The 24,395-nt window shown below is 35.9% G+C and overlaps 1 protein-coding gene across 6 annotated transcripts in view; it reads left to right on the top strand.

The window, feature by feature from the left end:
- The window catches only part of LOC123555070 (restin homolog), a 41,126-nt gene extending 20,909 nt beyond the window's left edge, over nucleotides 1-20,217 (top strand). Inside the window, exons 11-17 of one of the 6 annotated variants that reach the window (XM_053547431.1) lie at nucleotides 2,614-2,697; nucleotides 5,566-5,649; nucleotides 13,684-13,767; nucleotides 14,153-14,284; nucleotides 16,630-16,716; nucleotides 17,267-17,338; nucleotides 18,246-20,217. In XM_053547431.1, the coding sequence (XP_053403406.1) occupies nucleotides 2,614-2,697; nucleotides 5,566-5,649; nucleotides 13,684-13,767; nucleotides 14,153-14,284; nucleotides 16,630-16,716; nucleotides 17,267-17,338; nucleotides 18,246-18,248 (546 nt within the window). In that variant the 3' untranslated portion in view covers nucleotides 18,249-20,217. The remainder of the gene's footprint in view (nucleotides 1-2,613; nucleotides 2,698-5,565; nucleotides 5,650-13,683; nucleotides 13,768-14,152; nucleotides 14,285-16,629; nucleotides 16,717-17,266; nucleotides 17,339-18,245) is intronic. The other 5 variants (XM_053547430.1, XM_053547432.1, XM_053547435.1 and 2 more) reach the window with 5 other exon arrangements.
- The last annotated feature ends 4,178 nt before the right edge of the window (nucleotides 20,218-24,395 follow it).

The following is a 24,395-nucleotide window of genomic DNA, read 5'->3' as shown; positions in this document are numbered from 1 at the left end:
ACGATATTTGGCCAACATCAAAATGATATCGGCCCAATATTGGCAGATTATATCGTGGTCGCGAAAAAGTGTGATACGCAGCGCTTTATCAAAGTTTTCTTAAATTATACACTTTATAAATTTTTAGAGTTATGTTCTTGAGAACTGATATGTCTCGCATCATGTGTGTGATGCCTATATGATTTTATTGATATAATATTTTTCACAACTATATACTGCATGTTTTAAACAGTTACGTAAGCTTTCGGTATATTCTTAACACTATTAAAATTGTTCAATTAAAATTTTAAACATATTTATATTTTCAATATTTTGTAAATATAAATATTTCTATGGCGGCATTCTACATAAAAATAAAATACATCTTAATTATTATCTCCTTTTATTACATATAAAATTTTGATAAATACCGTGTACAAATTTTGTTTGGAACCTAGTTTGGTTATTTCTGGCATACATCATATTTGCTTAATAAATTAGCACATATAAACAATTAGATTACTTTTTCACGTTTATCAATAATATTTTGAAAAATATAGTTATATTACAGAATCCAATATCGGCCCTATGTTGAAACGAAAGCGTTATTCAGTCAAGCAGCATACCATAGCATTACAGAATGTAACCAATATCTTTCCGAGTACCGTTAAGGTGTATTACAATCGCCTCATTATTGAACTGATATCCGAAAAGGGATAGGAAAATACTTTCCACAATTCAATCCAATATCAGTATTTACTGGGTCATTGCCATTGTTCTTCTATTCTCACATGTATACGACGCAGCCCAGATGTAGAAACATGATTATCATATATTTCAGTGGTGCTTCATATTTCAAATGCATTTGTAAATGTATAATATATATGTTTATATATAGATATCATTTTAACATGTCATAATATGTTGAAAAGCTGACTCAGTATCATGTTGTAAACGTACTTAATGTAATCAGTGCAATGCTCAATGCGGACAAGGAAATTGGTAAATGACACAATTCTTTCTGACATTTGTATATGACAGATGAGGTTTCAGTAATCTATTAAACATTTGTAGGATGAATATCAAATTTTGTACTGTTTGTTTAGTACAGTCGATATATTTTAGGAACTGATCTGCAAAGAGGTAGCCATTGCTTACTCAGTTTACATTTATACTTTTTTGAACTGCATATTAAAGCTGATTGTTTTGTCAACTGACCTCTTTTTAATTTCGGGCCATTACCATTATCAATGTCAGTGCATTAAGCAAGAATAGGCCATATCTTTCAATGTCCATTAAAATCGACTAAAATGCCCCAAATGCGTTCAAATCCCAGTTTGTTCTATATAGGTTACTGTCTGTTTCAAGGCGTCGACCCTATTTTCAATTTTTCGATTAAATATTGTTGTGTATATTGGCTTGTTGGTTGTGTAAAGTTTCTTATCCCCCATCCAGTTCCTGCTATGAGGAGTTAAGTACCAGCAAATACTAACTGGCGCTCTTTTCTGATGATATTGCCTCCAGCCGACCATTAGCAGTGCCCGACTGTGTTTCTCCATTCTTTGTTCGTTTTGACATACGTGCGTGCGTGTATGTGTGCGTACGTACGTGCTCGTGTATGTGATTACGCGTGCGTGCGTAGCTGTTTGTGTTGGCCTTCTTTGCTCTCTCTGCTATGGTTTGTGGAAGGTCTGAAAAATTAAAAAAAGGAATAAAAAAAAAAAGAACATTTTTGGGGGAGGGAGGGGGCGATGACCGTGTTATGTTACAAAACTTCACATGTAGATAAATATATAGTAATTGAAGGTTTGAAAAATTAAAAAGGAGTGAAATAATTATTAGAGTGCGATGGCCAGGTGAGGGTATAAAACTTCACAGGTTGATAACAAATATTGATTGGAAAAGCAGAAATAAAAAGTTAATATTGGTGGGGTGGGGGTGCAAGATGGGTGGGGTGTGGCCGGGTGAAGGAGCGAGGCGGGGAAGGGTGCAACTTTGCATGTAAATAAATACTCATGGAAGGTTTTGATTAAAAAAAAAAGTAACAAAAATATGGACTGTGGAGGAGGTCGAGAGTGTGTGAACAGGGTTGTGGGGCTGACCGGATGTGGAAGCGCAACTTCACATGTTGATTAAATGTTCATGAAAAAATGAAAGATGTTTAATGGTATTCTACCTATTGGTTAGTTTGTTATTGACAAACATTTTTAAACAATTAAAGGGCAATACCTCTGAAGTTATTAAAGAGATCCTGAAGAAATTGAATGTGCACTACCACATTATAGTGATCTAAATTTATTTAACACTAGAAACTACTAAGGGCCATAACTAAGGGTGTTACTCGGGCAGTCTGACAAAAACTTTACAGGCTACAATTCCCTATAGTGTAACATGTATATGAATTCTGATTCAAATATATTAAATCACTTCCTCTACATGGCTCCGGACAGACGTACGGCGCCAAAACTTTATCCCTCCGCCTTCGGTTGGGAATAGAATTTTTTTGTTTGTTTTGCACTTGAGGGTTTTCCGGGATATCTCTCTCCTTGATACTGACTACTGACACACTGTGCGATGCAAATAAGACCCGACATGAACAACATGAAAAGTAAGTATAAGTTTGCGTATTTACAGGTAGAGGAACGTTGCAGTGTCCTTCAAACCAGCAATATTGCATTACAGTCACGAATTACCGAATTACAAAAGGAACAGGCTGAGGTAAGCGTTGTGTTTTGTATAAATTCGGATTATCAACATTGTCTTGTCGCGATATTAAGGAGCCATAATAATATTTACACTCATACCTCCCAGCCAAGATTCTATATCGGCCCGATATCAAACCGACGTCGTTGTCTATAATGGTCCGATATCGGCTTCCATTTCGGCTGCAAATAGGAATGATGTCGGCCCGACGTCGGCAGACAGTATCGGGCCAACATCATAATTACATTGGTCCGATATTGGCAAACGATATTTGGCCAACATCAAAATGATATCGGCCCAATATTGGCAGATCATATCGTGGTCGCGAAAAAGTGTGATACGCAGCGCTTTATCAAAGTTTTCTTAAATTATACACTTTATAAATTTTTAGAGTTATGTTCTTGAGAACTGATATGTCTCGCATCATGTGTGTGATGCCTATATGATTTTATTGATATAATATTTTTCACAACTGTATACTGCATGTTTTAAACAGTTAGGTAAGATTTCGGTATATTCTTAACACTATTAAAATTGTTCAATTAAAATTTTAAACATATTTATATTTTCAATTTTTTGTAAATATAAATATTTCTATGGCGGCATTCTACATAAAAATAAAATACATCTTAATTATTATCTCCCTTTATTACATATAAAATTTTGATAAATACCGTGTACAAATTTTGTTTGGAACCTAGTTTGGTTATTTCTGGCATACATCATATTTGCTTAATAAATTAGCACATATAAACAATTAGATTACTTTTTCACGTTTATCAATAATATTTTGAAAAATATAGTTATATTACAGAATCCAATATCGGCCCTATGTTGAAACGAAAGCGTTATTCAGTCAAGCAGCATACCATAGCATTACAGAATGTAACCAATATCTTTCCGAGTACCGTTAAGGTGTATTACAATCGCCTCATTATTGAACTGATATCCGAAAATGGATAGGAAAATACTTTCCACAATTCAATCCAATATCAGTATTTACTGGGTCATTGCCATTGTTCTTCTATTCTCACATGTATACGACGCAGCCCAGATGTAGAAACATGATTATCATATATTTCAGTGGTGCTTCATATTTCAAATGCATTTGTAAATGTATAATATTTGTTTATATATAGATATCATTTTAACATGTCATAATATGTTGAAAAGCTGACTCAGTATCATGTTGTAAACGTCCTTAATGTAATCAGTGCAATGCTCAATGCGGACAAGGAAATTGGTAAATGACACAATTCTTTCTGACATTTGTATATGACAGATGAGGTTTCAGTAATCTATTAAACATTTGTAGGATGAATATCAAATTTTGTACTGTTTGTTTAGTACAGTCGATATATTTTTAGGAACTGATCTGCAAAGAGGTAGCCATTGTTTACTCAGTTTACATTTATACTTTTTTGAACTGCATATTAAAGCTGATTGTTTTGTCAACTGACCTCTTGATAATTTCAGGCCATTACCATTATCAATGTCAGTGCATTAAGCAAGAATAGGCCATATCTTTCAATGTCCATTAAAATCGACTAAAATGCCCCAAATGCGTTCAAATCCCAGTTTGTTCTATATAGGTTACTGTCTGTTTAAAGGCGTCGACCCTATTTTCAATTTTTCGATTAAATATTGTTATGTATATTGGCTTGTTGGTTGTGTAAAGTTTCTTATCCCCCATCCAGTTCCTGCTATGAGGAGTTAAGTACCAGCAAATACTAACTGGCGCTCTTTTCTGATGATATTGCCTCCAGCCGACCATTAGCAGTGCCCGACTGTGTTTCTCCATTCTTTGTTCGTTTTGACATACGTGCGTGCGTGTATGTGTGCGTACGTACGTGCTCGTGTATGTGATTACGCGTGCGTGCGTAGCTGTTTGTGTTGGCCTTCTGTGCCTCTGTGCTCTCTCTGCTATGGTTTGTGGAAGGTCTGAAAAATAAAAAAAAGGAATTAAAAAAACAACAACATTTTTGGGGGAGGGAGGGGGCGATGACCGTGTTTGGTCACAAAACTTCACATGTAGATAAATATATAGCAATTGAAGGTTTGAAAAATTAAAAAGGAGTGAAATTATTATTAGAGTGCGATGGCCAGGTGAGGGTACAAAACTTCACAGGTTGATAACAAATATTGATTGGAAAAGCAGAAATAAAAAGTGAATATTGGTGGGGTGGGGGTGCAAGATGGGGTGGGGTGTGGCCGGGTGAAGGAGCGAGGCGGGGAAGGGTACAACTTTGCATGTAAATAAATACTCATGGAAGGTTTTGATTTAAAAAAAAAGCAACAAAAATATAGACTGTGGAGGAGGTCGAGAGTGTGTGTACAGGGTTGTGGGGTTGACCGGATGTGGAAGCGCAACTTCACATGTTGATTAAATGTTCATGAAAAAATGAAAGATGTTTAATGGTATTCTACCTATTGGTTAGTTTGTTATTTACAAACATTTTTAAACAATTAAAGGGCAATACCTCTGAAGTTATTAAAGAGATCCTGACGAAATTGAATGTGCACTACCACATTATAGTGATCTAAATTTATTTAACACTAGAAACTACTAAGGGCCATAACTAAGGGTGTTACTCGGGCAGTCTGACAGAAACTTTACAGGCTACAATTCCCTATAGTGTAACATGTATATGAATTCCGATTCAAATATATTAAATCACTTCCTGTATATGGCTCCGGACAGACGTACGGCGCCAAAACTTTATCCCTCCGCCTTCGGTTGGGAATAGAAAGATTTTTTGTTTTGCACTTGAGGGTTTTCCGGGATATCTCTCTCCTTGATACTGACTACTGACACACTGTACGATGCAAATAAGACCTGCCTTGAACAACATGAAAAGTAAGTATGAGTTTGCGTATTTACAGGTAGAGGAACGTTGCAGTGTCCTTCAAACCAGCAATATTGCACTACAGTCAAGAATTACCGAATTACAAAAGGAACAGGCTGAGGTAAGCGTTGTGTTTTGTATGAATTCGGATTATCAACATTGTCTTGTCGCGATATTAAAGGAGTTACAATAATATTTACAGTCAGACCTCCCAGCCAGGATTCTATATCGGCCCGATATCAAACCGACGTCGTTGTCTATAACGGCCCGACATGGCTTCAATTTCGGCTGCAAATAGGAATGATGTCGGCCCGACGTCGGCAGATAGTATCGGGCCAACATCATAATGACATTGGTCCGATACTGGCAAACGATATTTGGCCAACATCAAAATGATATCGGCCAGATATTGGCAGATCTTATCGTGGTCGCGAAAAAGTGTGACATGGTGTGCTTTGTGAAAGTTTTCTTAAAATATACACTCTATAAGATTTAAGAGTTATGTTCTTGAGAACTGATATGTCTCGCATTATGTCTGTAATGCCTATATGATTTTATTGATGTAATATTTTTACACGCCCGTTTGAAAAACGGGACGTATTATGGGAACGCCCCTGGCGGGCGGGCGGGCGGGCGGCGTCCACAGACCTTGTCCGGAGCATATCTTCTACATGCATGGAAGGATTTTGATGAAACTTATCATAGTTGTTCACCATCATGAGACGGAGTGTCATGCGCAAGAACCAGGTCCCTAGGTCTAAGGTCAAGATCACACTTAGAGGTCAAAGGTCAAATTCAAGAATGACTTTGTCCGGAGCATATCTTCTTCATGCATGGAGGGATTATGATGAAAGTTGGCACAATTATTCATCATCATGAGACGGAGTGTCATGCGCAAAAACCAGGTCCCTAGGTCTAAGGTCAAGGTCACACTTAAAGGCCAAAGGATACAAGAATGAAAAATTCAAGAATGACTTTGTCCGGAGCATATCTTCTTCATGCATGGAAGTATTTTGATGTAGCTTGGCACAGTTGTTCACCATAATGAGAGGGAGTGTCATGCGCAAGAACCAGGTCCCTAGGTCTAAGGTCAAGGTCACACTTAGAGGTCAAAGGATACAAGAATGAAAACTTTGTCCGGAGCATATCTTCTTCATGCATGAAAGGACTTTGATGTAGCTTGGCACAATTATTCACCATCATGAGACGGAGTGTCATGCGCAAGAACCAGGTCCCTAGGTCTAAGGTCAAGGTCACACTAACAGGTCAATGATACAAAAATGGAAACTTTGTCCGGAGCATTTCTTCTTCATGCATTGAGGGATTTTGATACAACTTGGCACAAATGTTCACAAGCATGAGACGGAGTGTCATGCGCAAGAACCAGGTCCCTAGGTCTAAGGTCAAGGTCACACTTAGAGGCCAAACGTCAGGTACAAGAATGACTTTGTCCGGAGCATTTCTTCTTCATGCATGGAGGGATTTGGATGTAACTTGGCACAATTGTACACCATCATGAGACGGAGTGTCATGCACTGGTCCCTTCTTTTGAATTACTTCCCTTTGCTGTTACTATAAATAGCTTATATTGTAACTTTTTCATTACAAGTCGTAGGGAAAAATCGAGACCACTTTTCTGTAGTACAATATGCATGTTACATCCAATTGTGATGTGTATTTTTAGCTATCTCTACCTGGTAAGGATTTTTGTATGGACTTGTAATTTTTATACGCCCGTTTGAAAAGCGGGACGTATTATGGGAACGCCCCTGGCGGGCGGATGGGCGGGCGGGGGGCGGCGTCCACAGACCTTGTCCGGAGCATATCTTCTACATGCATGGAGGGATTTTCATACAACTTGGCACAGTTGTTCACCATCATGAGACACAGTGTCATGCGCAAGAACCAGGTCCCTAGGTCTAAGGTCAAGGTCACACTTAGAGGTCAAAGGTCAAATTCAAGAATGACTTTGTCCGGAGCATATCTTCTTCATGCATGGAAAGATTTTTATGAAAGTTGGCACAATTGTTCATCATCATGAGACGGAGTGTCATGCGCAAAAACCAGGTCCCTAGGTCTAAGGTCAAGGTCACACTTAAAGGCCAAAGGATACAAGAATGAAAAATTCAAGAATGACTTTGTCCGGAGCATATCTTCTTCATGCATGGAAGGATTTTAATGTAGCTTGGCACAGTTGTTCACCATAATGAGAGGGAGTGTCATGCGCAAGAACCAGGTCCCTAGGCCTAATGTCAAGGTCACACTTAGAGGTCAAAGGATACAAGAATGAAAACTTTGTCCGGAGCATATCTTCTTCATGCATGAAAGGACTTTGACGTAGCTTGGCACAATTGTTCAACATCATGAGACGGAGTGTCTTGCGCAAGAACCAGGTCCCTAGGGGTAAGGTCAAGGTCACACTTAGAGGTCAAGGATACAAGAATGAAAACTTTGTCCGGAGCATTTCTTCTTCATGCATTGAGGGATTTTGATACAACTTGGCACAAATGTTCACAAGCATGAGACAGAGTGTCATGCGCAAGAACCAGGTCCCTAGGTCTAAGGTCAAGGTCACACTTAGAGGCCAAAGGTCAGATACAAGAATGACTTTGTCCGGAGCATTTCTACATCATGCATGGAGGGATTTTGATGTAACTTGGCACAGTTGTACACCATCATGAGACGGAGTGTCATGCACTGGTCCCTTCTTTTGAATTACTTCCCTTTGCTGTTACTATAAATAGCCTATATTGTAACTTTTTCATTACAAGTCGTAGGGAAAAATCGAGACCACTTTTCTGTAGTACAACATGCATGTTACATCCAATTCTATTGTGTATTTTTAGCTATCTCTACCTGGTAAGGACTTTTGTGTGGACTTGTAATTTTTTTTTTTCTCTTTAAAGATTAACTTTTCTTAGTTTGTTACTATAAATAACTTACATTGTAACTTTTTTATAACTGACCGTAGGGAAAAACCAAGACCACTTTTCTGTGGTACAACATTGATGTGTCTTTCAAATTTTGGGTGTATTTTAAGGTATCTCTACCTGGTAAGGATTTTTTTTGTGGACTTAGAAAAATAAAAGAATTACAATAATTTCTAAAAAAACAAAAAACATTGTAAACAACTAGAAAATTAAAATTCCATTTGCAAATACAGGTGCTAGTGTAAAGAAATTTGCTGTGACGGGCGTATATTGTGACATTCTGGCGCCCTTGTTCACAACTATATACTGCATGTTTTAAACAGTTACGTAAGCTTTCTGTATTTTCTTAACACTATTATTTTTTTTTATTTATATTTTCATTTTATTGTAAATATAAATATTTATATGGCGGCATTTTACATAAAAATAAAAATGCATCTTAATTATTATCTCCCCTTTATTACATATAAAATTTTGATAAATATCCTCTACAAATTTTGTTTGGAACCTAGTTTGATTAATTCTGAGATACATCATATTTGCTTAATGAATTAGCACATATAAACAATTAGATTACTTTTTCACGTTTATCAATAATATTTTGACTGGTGGGATATGTTCAAACATAATGTAAAAAACATAACAATTGATTATTGTAAAACAAAAAGAAATTCGCAAATAAATATAGGTGTTTTAGAAAATAAACTTCAAAAACTTCGACAATTCGACTTCAGATGAAGCTGAAATAGATTCTTTGAAAACGGAAATAAGTGAATATTACGAAAAGCAAGCAGAAGCCACAAAAATTCGTTCAAAAGAGAAGTATATACAAGAAAATGAAAAATCAACATCCTACTTTTTCAATTTAGAAAAGAAACAGGGAAAACAAAAATTATGGTCGAAAATTCGATCAGATTCCGGTCAAATAAAATATGGAATAGATAATATATTAAAAGAACAATGTCAATTCTATAAAAAGTTATTTACGTCGGAAGGGGTGAATGAACAAGCTGCAAACTATTTAATGTCGAAGGTCTCAACAAAAATTTCACAGGTAGATGCAGATAAACTCGATGAGTATATTTCACTCTCAGAACTAGAAAACTCTGTTTTCAAATTTAAACAATCAAAATCTCCCTGAGAAGATGGTCTACCTGCGGAATGGTATAAAAAATTTTGGTACTTAGTCAAACATGAATTTCACTTGCTTTCAAAACTGATCCAAGATAATAACACTCTGACGAATTCACAATATAAAGGTATTTTGTCACTCATGTATAAAAACGGAGAACGCGAAACATTAAAAAACAGGAGGCCAATCACCCTTTTAAACGTCGACTATAAAATAATTGCTAAATGCTTATCGGATAGAATAAAACCATTGCTTCCGACTATAATAATTTCTGATCAAAAAGGTTACGTTGAAGGAAGAAACATTAATGAAGCAAACAGATTGATACAAGATTTGATAGAATATACAGATCGTGAAAATTAGGAGGGGCTTATCGTATTTCTAGATCAAACTAAAGCTTTTGATAGATGTGAATGGCAGTGGATCGACATGTGCCTTAAAAAATTTGGTTTTGGTTTGAAATTTCGGAACTGGATAACAACACTACTTAAATTCTCAAAAACAGCAATTATTACAAACGGTTTTTTGTCTGGGTTCTTCCCTATTTCAAGGTCTATAAAGCAGGGCTGTCCGTGCGCCCCAATTTTATACATTATTCAAGCAGAGCCAATGTCATGCTGCATAAGACAAAATGAAAATATTCAAGGCATAGTGCTACCGTCAACAGCTCTTATATTAACGGCGAAAATAAATCAGTTTGTTGATGATACACAATTTTTTGCTAAAAATGAAACGTCGCTGAAATACATATTCAAAGATTTGACATATTACGAAAAAATCATCCGGTGCTAAACTCAATAAAGATAAAACATTTGGACTTTTTATTGGCAAACTAAAAGGGAAAACGCCGTCTTTCAAGGAAATCAAATGGACAAAATCGTATGTAAAAACACTTGGCGTTCACCACGGTTACAATATCGACAATGATGCAATATGGCGGGCTAAAATAAATAAAATAAAGAGGTATTCCGGAAAAATATGAAAAAGAACTTGAAGATTTGATTTCGAACTTTTTATGGAACGGAAAAAGTCGCTTGTTGCTAAACTGACGTTGAAAAAAGAGAAATGGCAAGGGGGAATAAATTTATATAATATTTCAGATATACGAGAATCACTTAACATTAAAATGATTTATAAAATCATACACTCAAAGTTAGATAACGGGAACTCAATTGGTAAATATTATTTACAGTCGTTAGATAACATCTATTCACAGACATTCTTTCTTTGCAGATGTTCATATTTAAATAATATCGATTATGAAAGAAGAATGTCTTCGTATTATGCCATGGCAATAAAGCACTGGAGTAAACTACTTCAAAAAATAACACCAGTGACGGTAGAAGATATTTTAGATACTTCCTTGTTTAATAATACAGATATACTTTTTCATATGAATCCTGTTCTCATTAAATCCTTTTTAGAAAGCGGTATTACAAGTATTAGACATATATGGGATCTGGAAAAAAAAGCAATTTATGTCAAGTAATCAGATTTTTCAAAAGCTAAAAAGAAGGGTAAATTGGATATCTGAATGGTCAGTTGTAAGAAGTAGTATTCCAACAAAGTATTTATCTATTTTAAAGTCAAATGAAGACTCAAAAACAGCAAAAAAGCCCTTTTTTAAGTTTAAAAATCTTGAACTTTTGACAAATGGGTGTAAATTGGTACATTACTCGAACTTGCACGTACGTGATATAATGAAACAGTTAGTATACTGTGATAATAAATCACCATCAAAAGTTGAATTGAAATGGGAACAAAATTTAAGTCTTTCCTCTCTCAGTTGGGACAAAATTTGGATGAACATTTACAAATCATATTGCCCTTCGAGCACGAAATATTTTCAATGGAGATTGTTCACAATGTTATTAACACGGAACACAAATTATTCTTAATGAACACATCTAACGGGTTATGCAACATATGTAAAACGAAGATGGAAACATTAAAACATCTTTTTTGGGAATGCTGTGATATTAAACGATTATGGATTTTTGTAAACGAAATATTCCATTTAATTCTGCCCGAGGAGCACATTACTCTCGATTATTCCAAGATAGCACTAGGTATAAGTACAATTTATTTGAAAAACTCTAACGTTTTAAATAATTTCATTTTTGAAACGAAATTTACTATCTGGAAACACAGAAACGAATTAAAATTTTCAAATGTTAAGCACGAAAGTGCTGTGATGGAAAAAAAATCATATCAAATGTAAAAGATTTATTTAAATTTCAGACTTTAAACAAAGAAGATATAAAAGTTCTCAATAGAATCAAGTTGATATAATAAAAGGGGAACAACCCAAACAGCTTGACGAGTGCGTGCTATGTTGATCTTGCATTCTTTCGGGTATATATACACATGTATCTTGTAAGATCCGTATATTATGTTGATCTTGCATTCTTTCGAGTATATGTATTTGTAAGATCGGTACTTTAAAACGCACCAGGTCAATATACTTTTTTAAAACTATCCTAAACACAGAGATCTGATTCGAACTTGTTTGAACTCTATGTTAGGGAAAGGTTTTTTTGTTGTTGATTTTTTTGTGTGTTTTTCAAAAACAATACACAATATAATGTTATCCATATGTACGGGTAGTAAGACATTTCATTGTAATCTATATATGATATATGATGCATTGCTGAACGTAAAACCCTTCATAATTTGCATGTCATGTTATGTTACCTGTTGTTGTAAATAAAATAAAATAAAAGGTCAAAAAAAATAAATAATATTTTGAAAAATATAGTTATATTAGAGAATCTAATATCGGCCCGATGTCAATCCGACGTACGAAATAGTGACCACCTGGCTCTAAAGACCACATGTTTTGTTTCCCATTTTAACGTTTACAGTGTAGTGTAACCTGTGCATAAAAAACCATCTCTCAATAAAGACCACAATTTGACTCTCCCAAGGTGGTCTTTATAGACAAGTTTGACTGTAATCGTGTAGCTTGATTTACCTATGCTTTTCGGTTATTCCTCACCTGTTTAACTTTTTCCAGTTGTTTTTTAATCTGACCTTCAGTGAATGTTTCTGTGGCAAGCAAAGCAATCTCCCGGTCATTCAATTTGCTGACGGAATTGACCCAAAAAGTTCTAAATATGCATACTTAACTATTGACATATGCCACTATCTGTTAGCTGCGGATCGTGCACATTTTAAAGAAATATTGAAATACAGTTTTTGTTTTTAAAAACAAAATGGCGTAGTATTGGTTTAACAGTAGCTTAAATAAATCTGAATTTTGGCATAATCTGTCTTTCTTATTTGAATATGTAAGCATATAATAAACAGAAAATTCGTTGAGCTTCACAAATTAACATCAAATAAAAAGAAACTATGCTTGTTTTCAGTGAGATATTGAAATTTATTTTATGCTAACTGATGAAAAACTGTGTTTTATCAGTGAGATATAATCCATATCACTCACTGCATATGACTCACTGTAAAAGCCGATCCACGCGTACATTGTGTATAAATTTTTAAATTATTTGCTTAAAACAGAGTGAAAATTGTAGTCGCACTTCGTTATTCTTAGTAAATTTCTCGATTCAAATTATTTTACTCTATGAGAATTTCTTAACGTTATGCAGCAAAAACATGATTTAATATAACTTTATGTTGTGTGCGTTTTTTAACGTCACAACACGTCTGACGTCACGTCTGTTTACGCGCGTCTGTCTCCCCCGCTGAAATAAAAATTTGTTCCATAAACTAAAAAGAAACTTTGTTTGTTTTTCGTGAATATGGAATATATCTCACCTCAAAGTGAGAAAATTTCACATTTTCACTCGCGTTTTTCACTAGCGCTACGCGCTCGTGAAAATATTTAATATTTTCTCACTCCTCAGTGAAATATATTCCATATTCACTCAAAACAAACATATGTCTATTTATCTTCACCGATCAGGGAGAACATTCTGATATTTTTTTCACAGGCTCACCTTTGTCAAAGTTTTGAACTGTCTTTCTCATCGGTGAAGATATAAACTGAAAAACATACAATTACCATCTACGTTTAACACTGAAAATGCATTATTTCTTTGACTGATTTTAAGATTTTATTAAATTTTTACAGGAGAACAAGAGGAAACATGAACTCCAAGCAAGAAACAATGCCTTTCAGACTGATATGATTGACTTGCAAAAACAACAAGAGAAGGTATTCACTAACCATTTCACTTTGTTCCGATTTTTTTTGTTCTTATGAAGAGAAGATCAGCGAATATCAAAACTGTATATAATTGCTTCAAGATAAAGGTCTAATTACTAACTTGCAAAAACGATTCTTTATAAATGGAAGAGAGGCAAGCAGTCAGAAACGAAATGTTCAAATTCATCTGAAGACCATACATACTTCCATTTCGATAAATACAATCTATATCATATAAAGAATTAAATTTGGATACAATGTACTTCCTTGACCACATACATTGCACTTGCAACCGTTTCACGATCTTGATTTACATTCTGCACAGTAAATATTTAATTTAATGAATAATGTATTTGACTAAGGAAACAAATATTGATATCAAAAATCTGTTTAGTTTGAGAAAGACTTGGAAAATGAAAAGCGCGAGAAAGCAAAACTCAAGGTGCAGCTCGAAGAAAACGATATGACAATTGCTCATTTGCGTGAAGCTGTTGATAAAATAGGAGATACGTGTTTTGCACTAAAGGTAAGGAAGAGTGACATATAAATTAATTTGTCAAAAAACATACTCAGTGCATTCTTTACATGCATGTTTTTTGTTCTCTCTCCGTTGAGTTGTGTTGGCATATAGATTTGGTCTTGTCTGTGCGTCCGTCTCAGCGTCCTTAAGAGTTTATGACGCGTTTATGTAGAAAGTATTTGATATAGATTAATGAAACCCTGCATTAGTCTTAATCATGATATGAACTTGCGCACCTCCTTTGTTTCGTCTGGCTCTGCCCCTATTTCAAGGCCCCTATTTATAGCCCCTAAAATAGTCAAAAATGCACATTTTTACATTGTGACGCGCCTAGCTCAAAAAGTATTTGATTTAAGTCAATGAAATCTTGCATGAGTCTTAATCATGATATAAACTTGCGCACCTCCTATTTTTCCTCTGGCTCTGCTCCTACTGCAAGAGGTATGGCTCCTGAAATAGTCAAAAATACACATTTGTACCTTGTGACGCTCCTAGCTCAAAACGTTTTTAATATAAATTGATGAAATCTTGCATGAGTCTTTTTCATGATATGAACTTGTGCACCTCTTATTTATTTTTGTGTAACTCCGCCCCGTATGTCAAGAGTTTTGACCCCTGAAATAGTCAGAAATGCACATTTTCACCTTGTGACGGGCATAGCTCAAAAAGTATTTCATATAAATTGATGAAACCTTGCATGAGTCTTTTTCACGATATGAACTTGCGGACCTCCTAGTTTTAATCTGTAAAAGAACTGTTTAAACTAGTAAAAGAATCCGCATTTTTTCATTTTTTGACGAGCGTAAAACAAATTGTATTTGAAATAAATTGATGAAAACTAGCACGAGTCTCTATCATGATGTTAACTTGCACATCTTCTATTTCTCGTCTGGCACCACCTCTATTTCCAAAGTTATTGCTCCCGAAATAATCAAAAATGCGCATTTTCACTAATGACGTGCCTAGATCAAAAAGTGTTTAATACAAATTCATGAAACCTTGCTTGAGCATTTATCATGAGGTGACCTCAAACACTTGGCGTTCGTCTTGAGATTTTAGCGCTAATTAAAGAGATCTTTCCCTTGATTTTTTGTTTGTGATGGTTATAGCTATGAAAGTATATGGCGTAGAATAATGAATCCTTTATATAAAATATTTGTTAAGGCCATACCCACTTAAGACTGCTAACATCTGAATTATTGCACCATACTAGTATATGTGATAAATGTATCATTGGAGACACACCTTGTGTTCTACAGACATATTCTAGTTGCCAACGGAAGATCTGTGGTTCGATCTAATATTAATATTTGGGTTTTACGGCGCACCAACACAGTATAGGTTATATGGCGCCAAACAGGACTACAAATTTTGGTTTCACATCTCATTTACATCGAAATAAAAACATGAGGTATGGAATCAAAATTTGCATACCTGCTGGAATCAGAGTTACAGCAAAACCAAGTGTTAAGACCCTATTAGTCGCCTCTTACGATCATGCAAGGGTAAGGCAGTGGTTCCAATACTTTTCATACACAAATAGCCCCAGAACCACATATCCGCCAATGCTTGATTCAGTGCTTGGACGGAACATAGAACCTTACTCCACCATAAAAAGCTGGAAAAAATCGCCATATAACCAAAATTGTGTCGTTATGACTCTAAACTCAACTAATAAAATTGATAAAGTTCTTATCTAGTAGTCCTTTGTAATTCTATTGAATTTGTTTAACAACGTCCGTATGTTTTTTTTTATTTTTTTTTTTGTTTAAATTAGTGATGTTACATTTGGGAAATATAGCGTGCTTTGTTGGCACATAAAACACCGTTTTGAGTTCAGATGCTTAGTTATCTAATCACGAAGGCCGAAGGCCTGATTGATTAATTACTTCGCATCTGAACGAAAATAACGTGCTTTTTATTTGCCAACAAAGCACGCAAAACTACATGACTGTATAATCTATTTCCATTCTGACAAGTTCAAATTACACCAGGGAGGGATACTAATCTGAAATCCCTGTTATGCGTAAGTAGGTCATTTTGCGAAACGTATTTTAATCGACAATACAACACATGATAAAATCCTTCTACGTTTATATAAAAGAAAATCTTAAAGGTGTTAGAATAGATTGTTAACACCTTATACGTGAGTCAATAGCAGAAGCAAATGAACCTTACTGAATCAGTTTAAATCATTGTTTTATAAACGGCTTGAATCATCAAAATGTCTTGCACTATTTCAAACCAATTTATGATGTTCGTATGATTATGAAGGCCCATAAAAACAGAACATATAAATTTATTGCATCATTTCTTTACTCTTTATGACGTTTTACATTATGATTACGAAGGAGCGTAACGAAGACCTTGAAAAGATGGTTGCTGAACTGAAAATGGCTAATCAGTATACAGACAAACGTTCATCAGGCATTTTTCAGGTTTGAAACGTTTTTTTTTTTACATATAACTTATAACGTAGGCAGAAAAGACCGTTTTTGTTTCAAACGGATTTACATATTCTTTTGTCATTTTGTTTAAGCTACTTAATTGGTTATTTCATTATATAGTTTTGTGTCTTGTAAATTGGTTAAACACTCGCTAATTTTTTTTCTAATCAACACTTATTGCGACAGAAAATACTTTCTACAGCTAGTTAGTGCAAAAAGTGGTGCAACAGATGATTGTATTTTATGAAATCATGGTATAAATGGATACATACTTATTCATATAACTATAATGAACCAATATCACAGGAACTAATTTTCTAGACATAGTAAAGCAGTCATAACTCTAGCGCGTTCTTGTACTGTAAAATAACAGTGATGAACTAACTACCGTTAGAATAGATATGGTACATTCAACGTTTCTAGCTGAACAAAACAAAGTTGACATTTTCTTTTGCAAAACAATTTCGATTTTATCTTTTATCTTTCTTTTTTGTCATAATGTCTTAGATTATGTCTTTTTATACTTTTGTATTTGCTTAAGATGCTGCCAAGAGTGTTTCAGAGAAAAGGAGACGGAAACGAAAGTCATGGAAATAGAAATTGCGATGCAGAGGTACATACACCTGTTTTTCCTTTCTGCAAATTACATAGATAATATAAAATTAATATATTACACCGAATATAATTTCATATTAATTTTCAACAAAAATAAAATCGGCTTTATGAAAATCCTTAAACAACAAGAGCTGTCTCATGACAGTATGCTCGAATATGTAAAGGCTTGTCGTCTATATAAGAATACTTATATTGTAGATAATAATGCAAGAGTTATTAAACTTATGCTGTATTCTTGTTTAATTTCACAAACACAGTTTCAACCAAACATCTGCATTAATAGTGACAGTAGTAATTTCCATGCAAAATTTCAAACCGCATTTCTAGGTCCCAAATGGTACAAAAGTTTTCTAAAATACAATTCAGAGTTATAGGTCATGCACCTTTTACCATGTTTTATCCACTGAAATAACTTATATAATTAAAAGTTTCAGTTTAATATATTTATTGACTTGGGAAAGAACAATATATAAGCAATTCAACCTTGACTTTCTAAATCGTAGAAGGGATTTTTTTTATATTCATATAATAGTTACGGGACTTGGAGTTGTGTGTTGTTATCTGAATGATGAGCGTGAAGTTTCAACGTTGTATTTGCAATGGCTAAAAGTACAAAATTGTACTATCTGAAAAACTTTGACAAAACTTTCTTAGCTAAAAAGATACATAACTCTTGATATATTGTTAAGAGAATTGAATATTCTGTCACACTATATATATATTGTCACAATGAGCAAGAACAGCAAGTTTTAAATGAATATCTTAAGTAAAGAAGAAGAAACTTATCTTTATTTAAAAACTTTAAACAACATGAACGCCGACGCCTACCCCAGAGGAAGTGCATTAGCCCCCTTTACACTTTGAATAGTTGAACGAAAATCTGCAAAAATATATTTCAATTTCAGTAAGTTTTCAGTGGCAGAATATGTACAGATCTTTGATCGTGGATGATAGACTTTTACAAGATATACATTTGATACAAGTATCATATCAGCGGAGAAGAGCTTTTAAAAAAAGGTGACAATGAAACTCCCTGGCATTAAGATGAAAAACAAACCATAGATAAAGAAAGAATTAATGGAAATACTCCGTTTTGAACAAAAGAAGAAACGTTAACAAAAGGACAGTTTGCACTGGAGGACATACATTTTAAACCCATAAGTCGTGGTAATCTTTGTGATTGTATGCATATAATACAAGTGCTAATATGAAAATACCGTCACCCAGCCATATTTATTCATCTCATCCGAGAAAACTACGGCCTGTGTATATAAATTGAAAATGTTTTTGTTTCGGTGGAGTGCGAGTTCTAGTTATGATACTGACCATTTCTTTGGTTATTTCTATACAAAATATAATCTCATTACATACTTATAAACTCCATGCCGTTTTAATTTCATATCGGCTGGGTAATGTCAATTTTGACATCAATTTCATTTATGTCGTTGCGTTTAAAAATATTTAACGAAAATATTTTCAATTTTAACCAAGCTAAAGAACAAAATGATATCATTTATATGATAACCAGTAAGTGAAGATGCGTATGTGTTGAACAGATTTTTGGATTTATATTGAGAAATGTGCACGGGATCTGAAGCGGAAACGTTGCACTACTTGTGAAGCCTCTAGATTGGAGGATCCATTTCTATAAAGTAAGTAACAAAAACGCGTTTAATTCCTTCACACAGTAATACAAATTCGTATTTTTTCTAAAAATAAAGCATAACATAATATTGTCACCGTGTTAAGACATTTTGTCTATTTTTTTTCCTAATGCGCTTCCCGGGCCGCCCAGATCGTTTATTTAATAATTCACATATTTATAATTCAACAAACCAAACTGCTATGTCCAAGTAGAGTGATTTTATGCATGATAAGATATTACAAAGAATGGCTGCAGTTCAATGGTGTTGTCTTTCATGATTCTAGCGGCAATATTTTGCCACGAACATTGTAATGGCATCCCTAATCAGTTTAAAGCTGACGGTTCTGCGCGTTTCGTAGCATAGCGCAGAACGAATGACTTATCATAATATAGCATAAATAGTAGAGGCAAAGTATAATTGGCTCGAATCATTAAGCAGTTTATTTATGTGGTATTTGTCAAAGAATTGACAGATTTGCATGTGGTTTTGGTTCTTCGCTAACCTCACCCACACAGGCTATAAACTTACTTTGCTATTCAAGTGTGTGTGAACTGATTATTAACATTATATACTTTGGTTAGACCCGTTATTTCGTAATAGCGTTCTATGAAATCATATTGATTGTCGTGCAATACAATCGCTAGTATAGCCACATTTCTTACCAAGTCAAAGTCTGTAATACATCATTTTTGAAATCAATATATGGGCTCTTTATTTTCGTGTGCAGCCGGTGTTCCTCTGATGAAATAGCGATCACTTTTTAATCAGTATATACAATATTTTGATTGACATGAACAGTTAATAGATTGTTCAAATATCAGTGCAACTGCAGTTTAAATATTTTTGATCTACTGGATCTTAGCATGTAGAGTTACATGAAAATGTATGAAAGTAATATGAATGAAAATGTTGTAATATATAAAGCTATGTATATAATGTCTATAAATGTTGTTTTTAAATGGAAATATATGTTGTTGCGTAAATGTAATCATAGTTTATGGAAAATATATAAATGCATATCAAACATGTCATCTAAATAAACCTGTCGCAAGTCTTTAACAACTTCAAACAGGTGTCTGTTTTTTGTACAGAGTGATGTTAAGACAGGCATGTTGAATCAAAGCGCTCAAGGCACTGATTGTAAGCTGCAATTGGCGCTAGTTAGTTTGTAAAATACTTAAAGGAAAGGAAGCAGGTGACATTGCTTTATACAAGATGATTCAAACGATTCCGAACATCGGTTAAATATCATAAAAACAAACATTTTATCAAGGTTTCATACAGATCAGGTAGAAATTACATATTTTTACAATGTGCACAATTATTTTACAACTGACCTAGTTTGTAAACCAAAGAGACCCAGGTTCTTCTAATCCCATTATATAAATGAGATAAGAAAGGACTACTGAAAGTACACAAAAGTTCATCTTGTTTCAGTGACTTTAACATTTATAAGATTGCAAGGAGTACTGGCACAAGATCAGAAAGAAAAGGAATTTTAATTGTTATCTCCTATCCCTGTGCATACTATGTTAATCATTGTACACAACGGGAAAATAGGCTACACGATTGAAGCAACAATAGCAAGCAACATAGGCAGATCTTCGAAAGTCCGGACATTTTGCTTACAACTGATGCTAGGATGGCCCCTGAATACCAAGCAGCGACCCACTTTGAAAAATTTGCACCAAAACGGCCAGCAACGGTACCCTCAAAAATCGTCAATTTTCTCCAGGTCGGGACCTGCTGAAAATTCGGGATTTTGGGTGATTCTGAAGACCCGGATATTTTGCTTGCAACTGATGCTAAGATGGTCCTTGAATACCAACCAGCGACCTTCTTTGAAAAATTTGCACCAAAACGGCCAGCAACGGTACCCTCAAAAATCGTCAATTTTCTCCAGGTCGCGTCCTGCTAAAAAATCGGGATTTTGGGTGATTCTGAAGACCCGGATATTTTGCTTGCAATTGATGCTAGGATGGTCCTTGAATACCAACCAGCGACCTACATTGAAAAATTTGCACCAAAACGACCAGCAACGGTACCCTCAAAAATCGTCAATTTTCTCCAGGTCGGGACCTGCTGAAAATTCGGGATTTTGGGTGATAATGAAGAAACGGATATTTTGCTTGCAACTGATGCTAGGATGGTCCTTGAATACCAACCAGCGACCTACTTTGAAAAATTTGCACCAAACCGGCCAGCAACGGTACCCTCAAAAATCGTCAATTTTCTCAAGGTCGGGATCTGCTGAAAATTCGGGATTTTGGGTGATTCTGAAGACCCGGATATTTTGCTTGCAACTGATGCTAGGATGGTCCTTGAATACCAACCAGCGACCTACTTTGAAAAATTTGCACCAAAACGGCCAGCAACGGTACCCTTAAAAAACCGACAATTTTCTCCAGGTCGGGACCAGCTGAAAATTTGGGATTTTGGGTGATTCTGAAGACCCGGATATTTTGCTTGCAATTGATGCTAGGATGGTCCTTGAATACCAACCAGCGACCTACTTTGAAAAAACTTGTACCAAAACGGCCAGCAACGGTACCATCAAAAATCGTCAATTTTCTCCAGGTCGGGACCTGCTGAAAATTCGGGATATTGGGTGATTCTGAAGACACTGATATTTTGCTTGCAATTGATTCTAGGATGGTCCTTGAATACCAACCAGCGACCTACTTTGAAAAATTTGCACCAAAACGGCCAGCAACGGTACCCACAAAAATCGTCAATTTTTTCCAGGTCGGGACCTGCTGAAAATTCGGTTTTTTTGGTGATTTTGAATACCCGGATATTTTGCTTGCAACTGATGCTAGGATGGTCCTTGAATACCAACCAGCGACCTACTTTGAAAAATGTGCACAAAAACGGCCAGCAACGGTACCCTCAAAAATCGTCAATTTTCTCCAGGTCGGGACCTGCTGAAAATTCGGAATTTTGGGTGATTCTGAAGACCCAGATTTTTTGCTTGCAATTGATGCTAGGATGGTCCTTGAATACCAACCAGCGACCTACTTTGAAAAATTTGTACCAAAACGGCCAGCAACGGTACCCTCAAAAATCGTCAATTTTTTCCAGGTAGGGACCTGCTGAAAATTCGGGATTTTGGGTGATTCTGAAGACCCGAATATTTTGCTACCAATTGATGCTAGGATAGTCCTGGAATACCAACCAGCGACCTACTTTGAAAAATTTGAACCAAAACGGCCAGCAACGGTACCCTCAAAAATCGTCAATTTTCTCCAGGTCGGGACTTGCTGAAAATTCGGGATTTTGGGTGATTCTGAAGACCCGGATATTTTACTTGCAATTGATGCTAGGATGGTCCTTGAATACCAACCAGCGACCTACTTTGAAAAATTTGCACCAAAACGGCCAGCAACGGTACCCTCAAAAATCGTCAATTTTCTCCAGGTCGGGACCTGCTGAAAATTCGGGATTTTGGGTGATTCTGAAGACCCGGATATTTTGCTTGCAATTGATGCTAGGAGCGTCCTTGAATACCAACCAGCGACCTACTTTGAAAAATTTGCACCAAAACGGCCAGCAACGGTACCCTAAAAAATCGTCAATTTTCTCCAGGTCGGGACCTACTGAAAATTCGGGATTTTGGGTGATTCTGAAGACCCGGAAATTTTGCATGCAATTGATGATAGGACAGTCCTGGAATACCAACCAGCGACCTACTTTGAAAAATTTGCACCTAAACGGCCAGCAACGGTACCGTAAAAAATCGTCAATTTTCTCCAGGTCGGGACCTACTGAAAATTCGGGATTTTGGGTGATTCTGAAGACCCGGATATTTTGCTTGCAATTGATGCTAGGATGGTCCTTGAATACCAACCAGCGACCTACTTTGAAAAATTTGCACGAAAACGGCCAGCAACGGTACCCTCAAAAATCGTCAATTTTCTCCAGGTCGGGACCTGCTGAAAATTCGGGATTTTGGGTGTTTCTGAAGAACCGGATATTTTGCTTGCAGTTGATGCTAGGATGGTCCAGGAATACCAACCAGCGACCTACTTTGAAAAATTTGCACCAAAACGGTTAGCAACGGTACCCTAAAAAATCGTCAATTTTCTCCAGGTCGGGACTTGCTGAAAATTCGGGATTTGGGTGATTCTGAAGTCCCGGATATTTTGCTTGCAATTGATGCTAGGATGGTCCTGGAATACCAACCAGCGACCTACTTTGAAAAATTTGCACCAAAACGGTTAGCAACGGTACCCTCAAATATCGACAATTTTCTCCAGGTCTGGATCTGCTGAAAATTCGGGATTTTGGGTGATTCTGAAGACTCGGATATTTTGCTTGCAATTGATGATAGGACAGTCCTGGAATACCAACCAGCGACCTACTTTGAAAAATTTGCACCTAAACGGCCAGCAACGGTACCCTAAAAAATCGTCAATTTTCTCCAGGTGAGGGTACCGTTGCTGAAAATTCGGGATTTTGGGTGATTCTGAAGACCCGGATATTTTGCTTGCAGTTGATGCTAGGATGGTCCTTGAATACCAACCAGCGACCTACTTTGAAAAATTTGCACGAAAACGGCCAGCAACGGTACCCTCAAAAATCGTCAATTTTCTCCAGGTCGTGACCTGCTGAAAATTCGGGATTTTGGGTGATTCTGAAGATGCGAATATTTTGCTTGCAATTGATGCTAGGATGGTCCTTGAATACCAACCAGCAACCTACATTGAAAAATTTGCACCAAAACGACCAGCAACGGTACCCTCAAAAATCGTCAATTTTCTCCAGGTCGGGACCTGCTGAAAATTCGGGATTTTGGGTGTTTCTGAAGACCCGGATATTTTGCTTGCAATTGATGCTAGGATGGTCCTGGAATACCAACCAGCGACCTACTTTGAAAAATTTGCACCAAAACGGTTAGCAACGGTACCCTCAAAAATCGTCAATTTTCTCCAGGTCGGGACCTGCTGAAAATTCGGGATTTTGGGTGATTCTGAAGACCCGGATATTTTGCTTGCAATTGATGCTAGGATGGTCCAGGAATACCAACCAGCGACCTATTTTGAAAAATTTGCACCAAAACGGTTAGCAACGGTACCCTCAAATATCGACAATTTTCTCCAGGTCTGGACCTGCTGAAAATTCGGGATTTTGAGTGATTCTGAAGACCCGGATATTTTGCTTGCAACTGATGCTAGGATGGTCCTTGAATACCAACCAGCGACCTACTTTGAAAAATTTGCACCAAAACGGCCAGCAACGGTACCCTCAAAAATCGTCAATTTTCTCCAGGTCGGGACCTGCTGAAAATTCGGGATTTTGGGTGATTCTGAAGATGCGAATATTTTGCTTGCAATTGATGCTAGGATGGTCCTTGAATACCAACCAGCAACCTACATTGAAAAATTTGCACCAAAACGACCAGCAACGGTA

This window comes from Mercenaria mercenaria, chromosome 7 (genome assembly GCF_021730395.1).
Source record: "Mercenaria mercenaria strain notata chromosome 7, MADL_Memer_1, whole genome shotgun sequence".
Taxonomy (NCBI): Eukaryota; Metazoa; Mollusca; class Bivalvia; order Venerida; family Veneridae; genus Mercenaria; species Mercenaria mercenaria.
The sequence above is the reverse complement of the archived record's forward strand: the minus strand, read 5'-3'. Positions and strand labels throughout refer to the sequence as shown.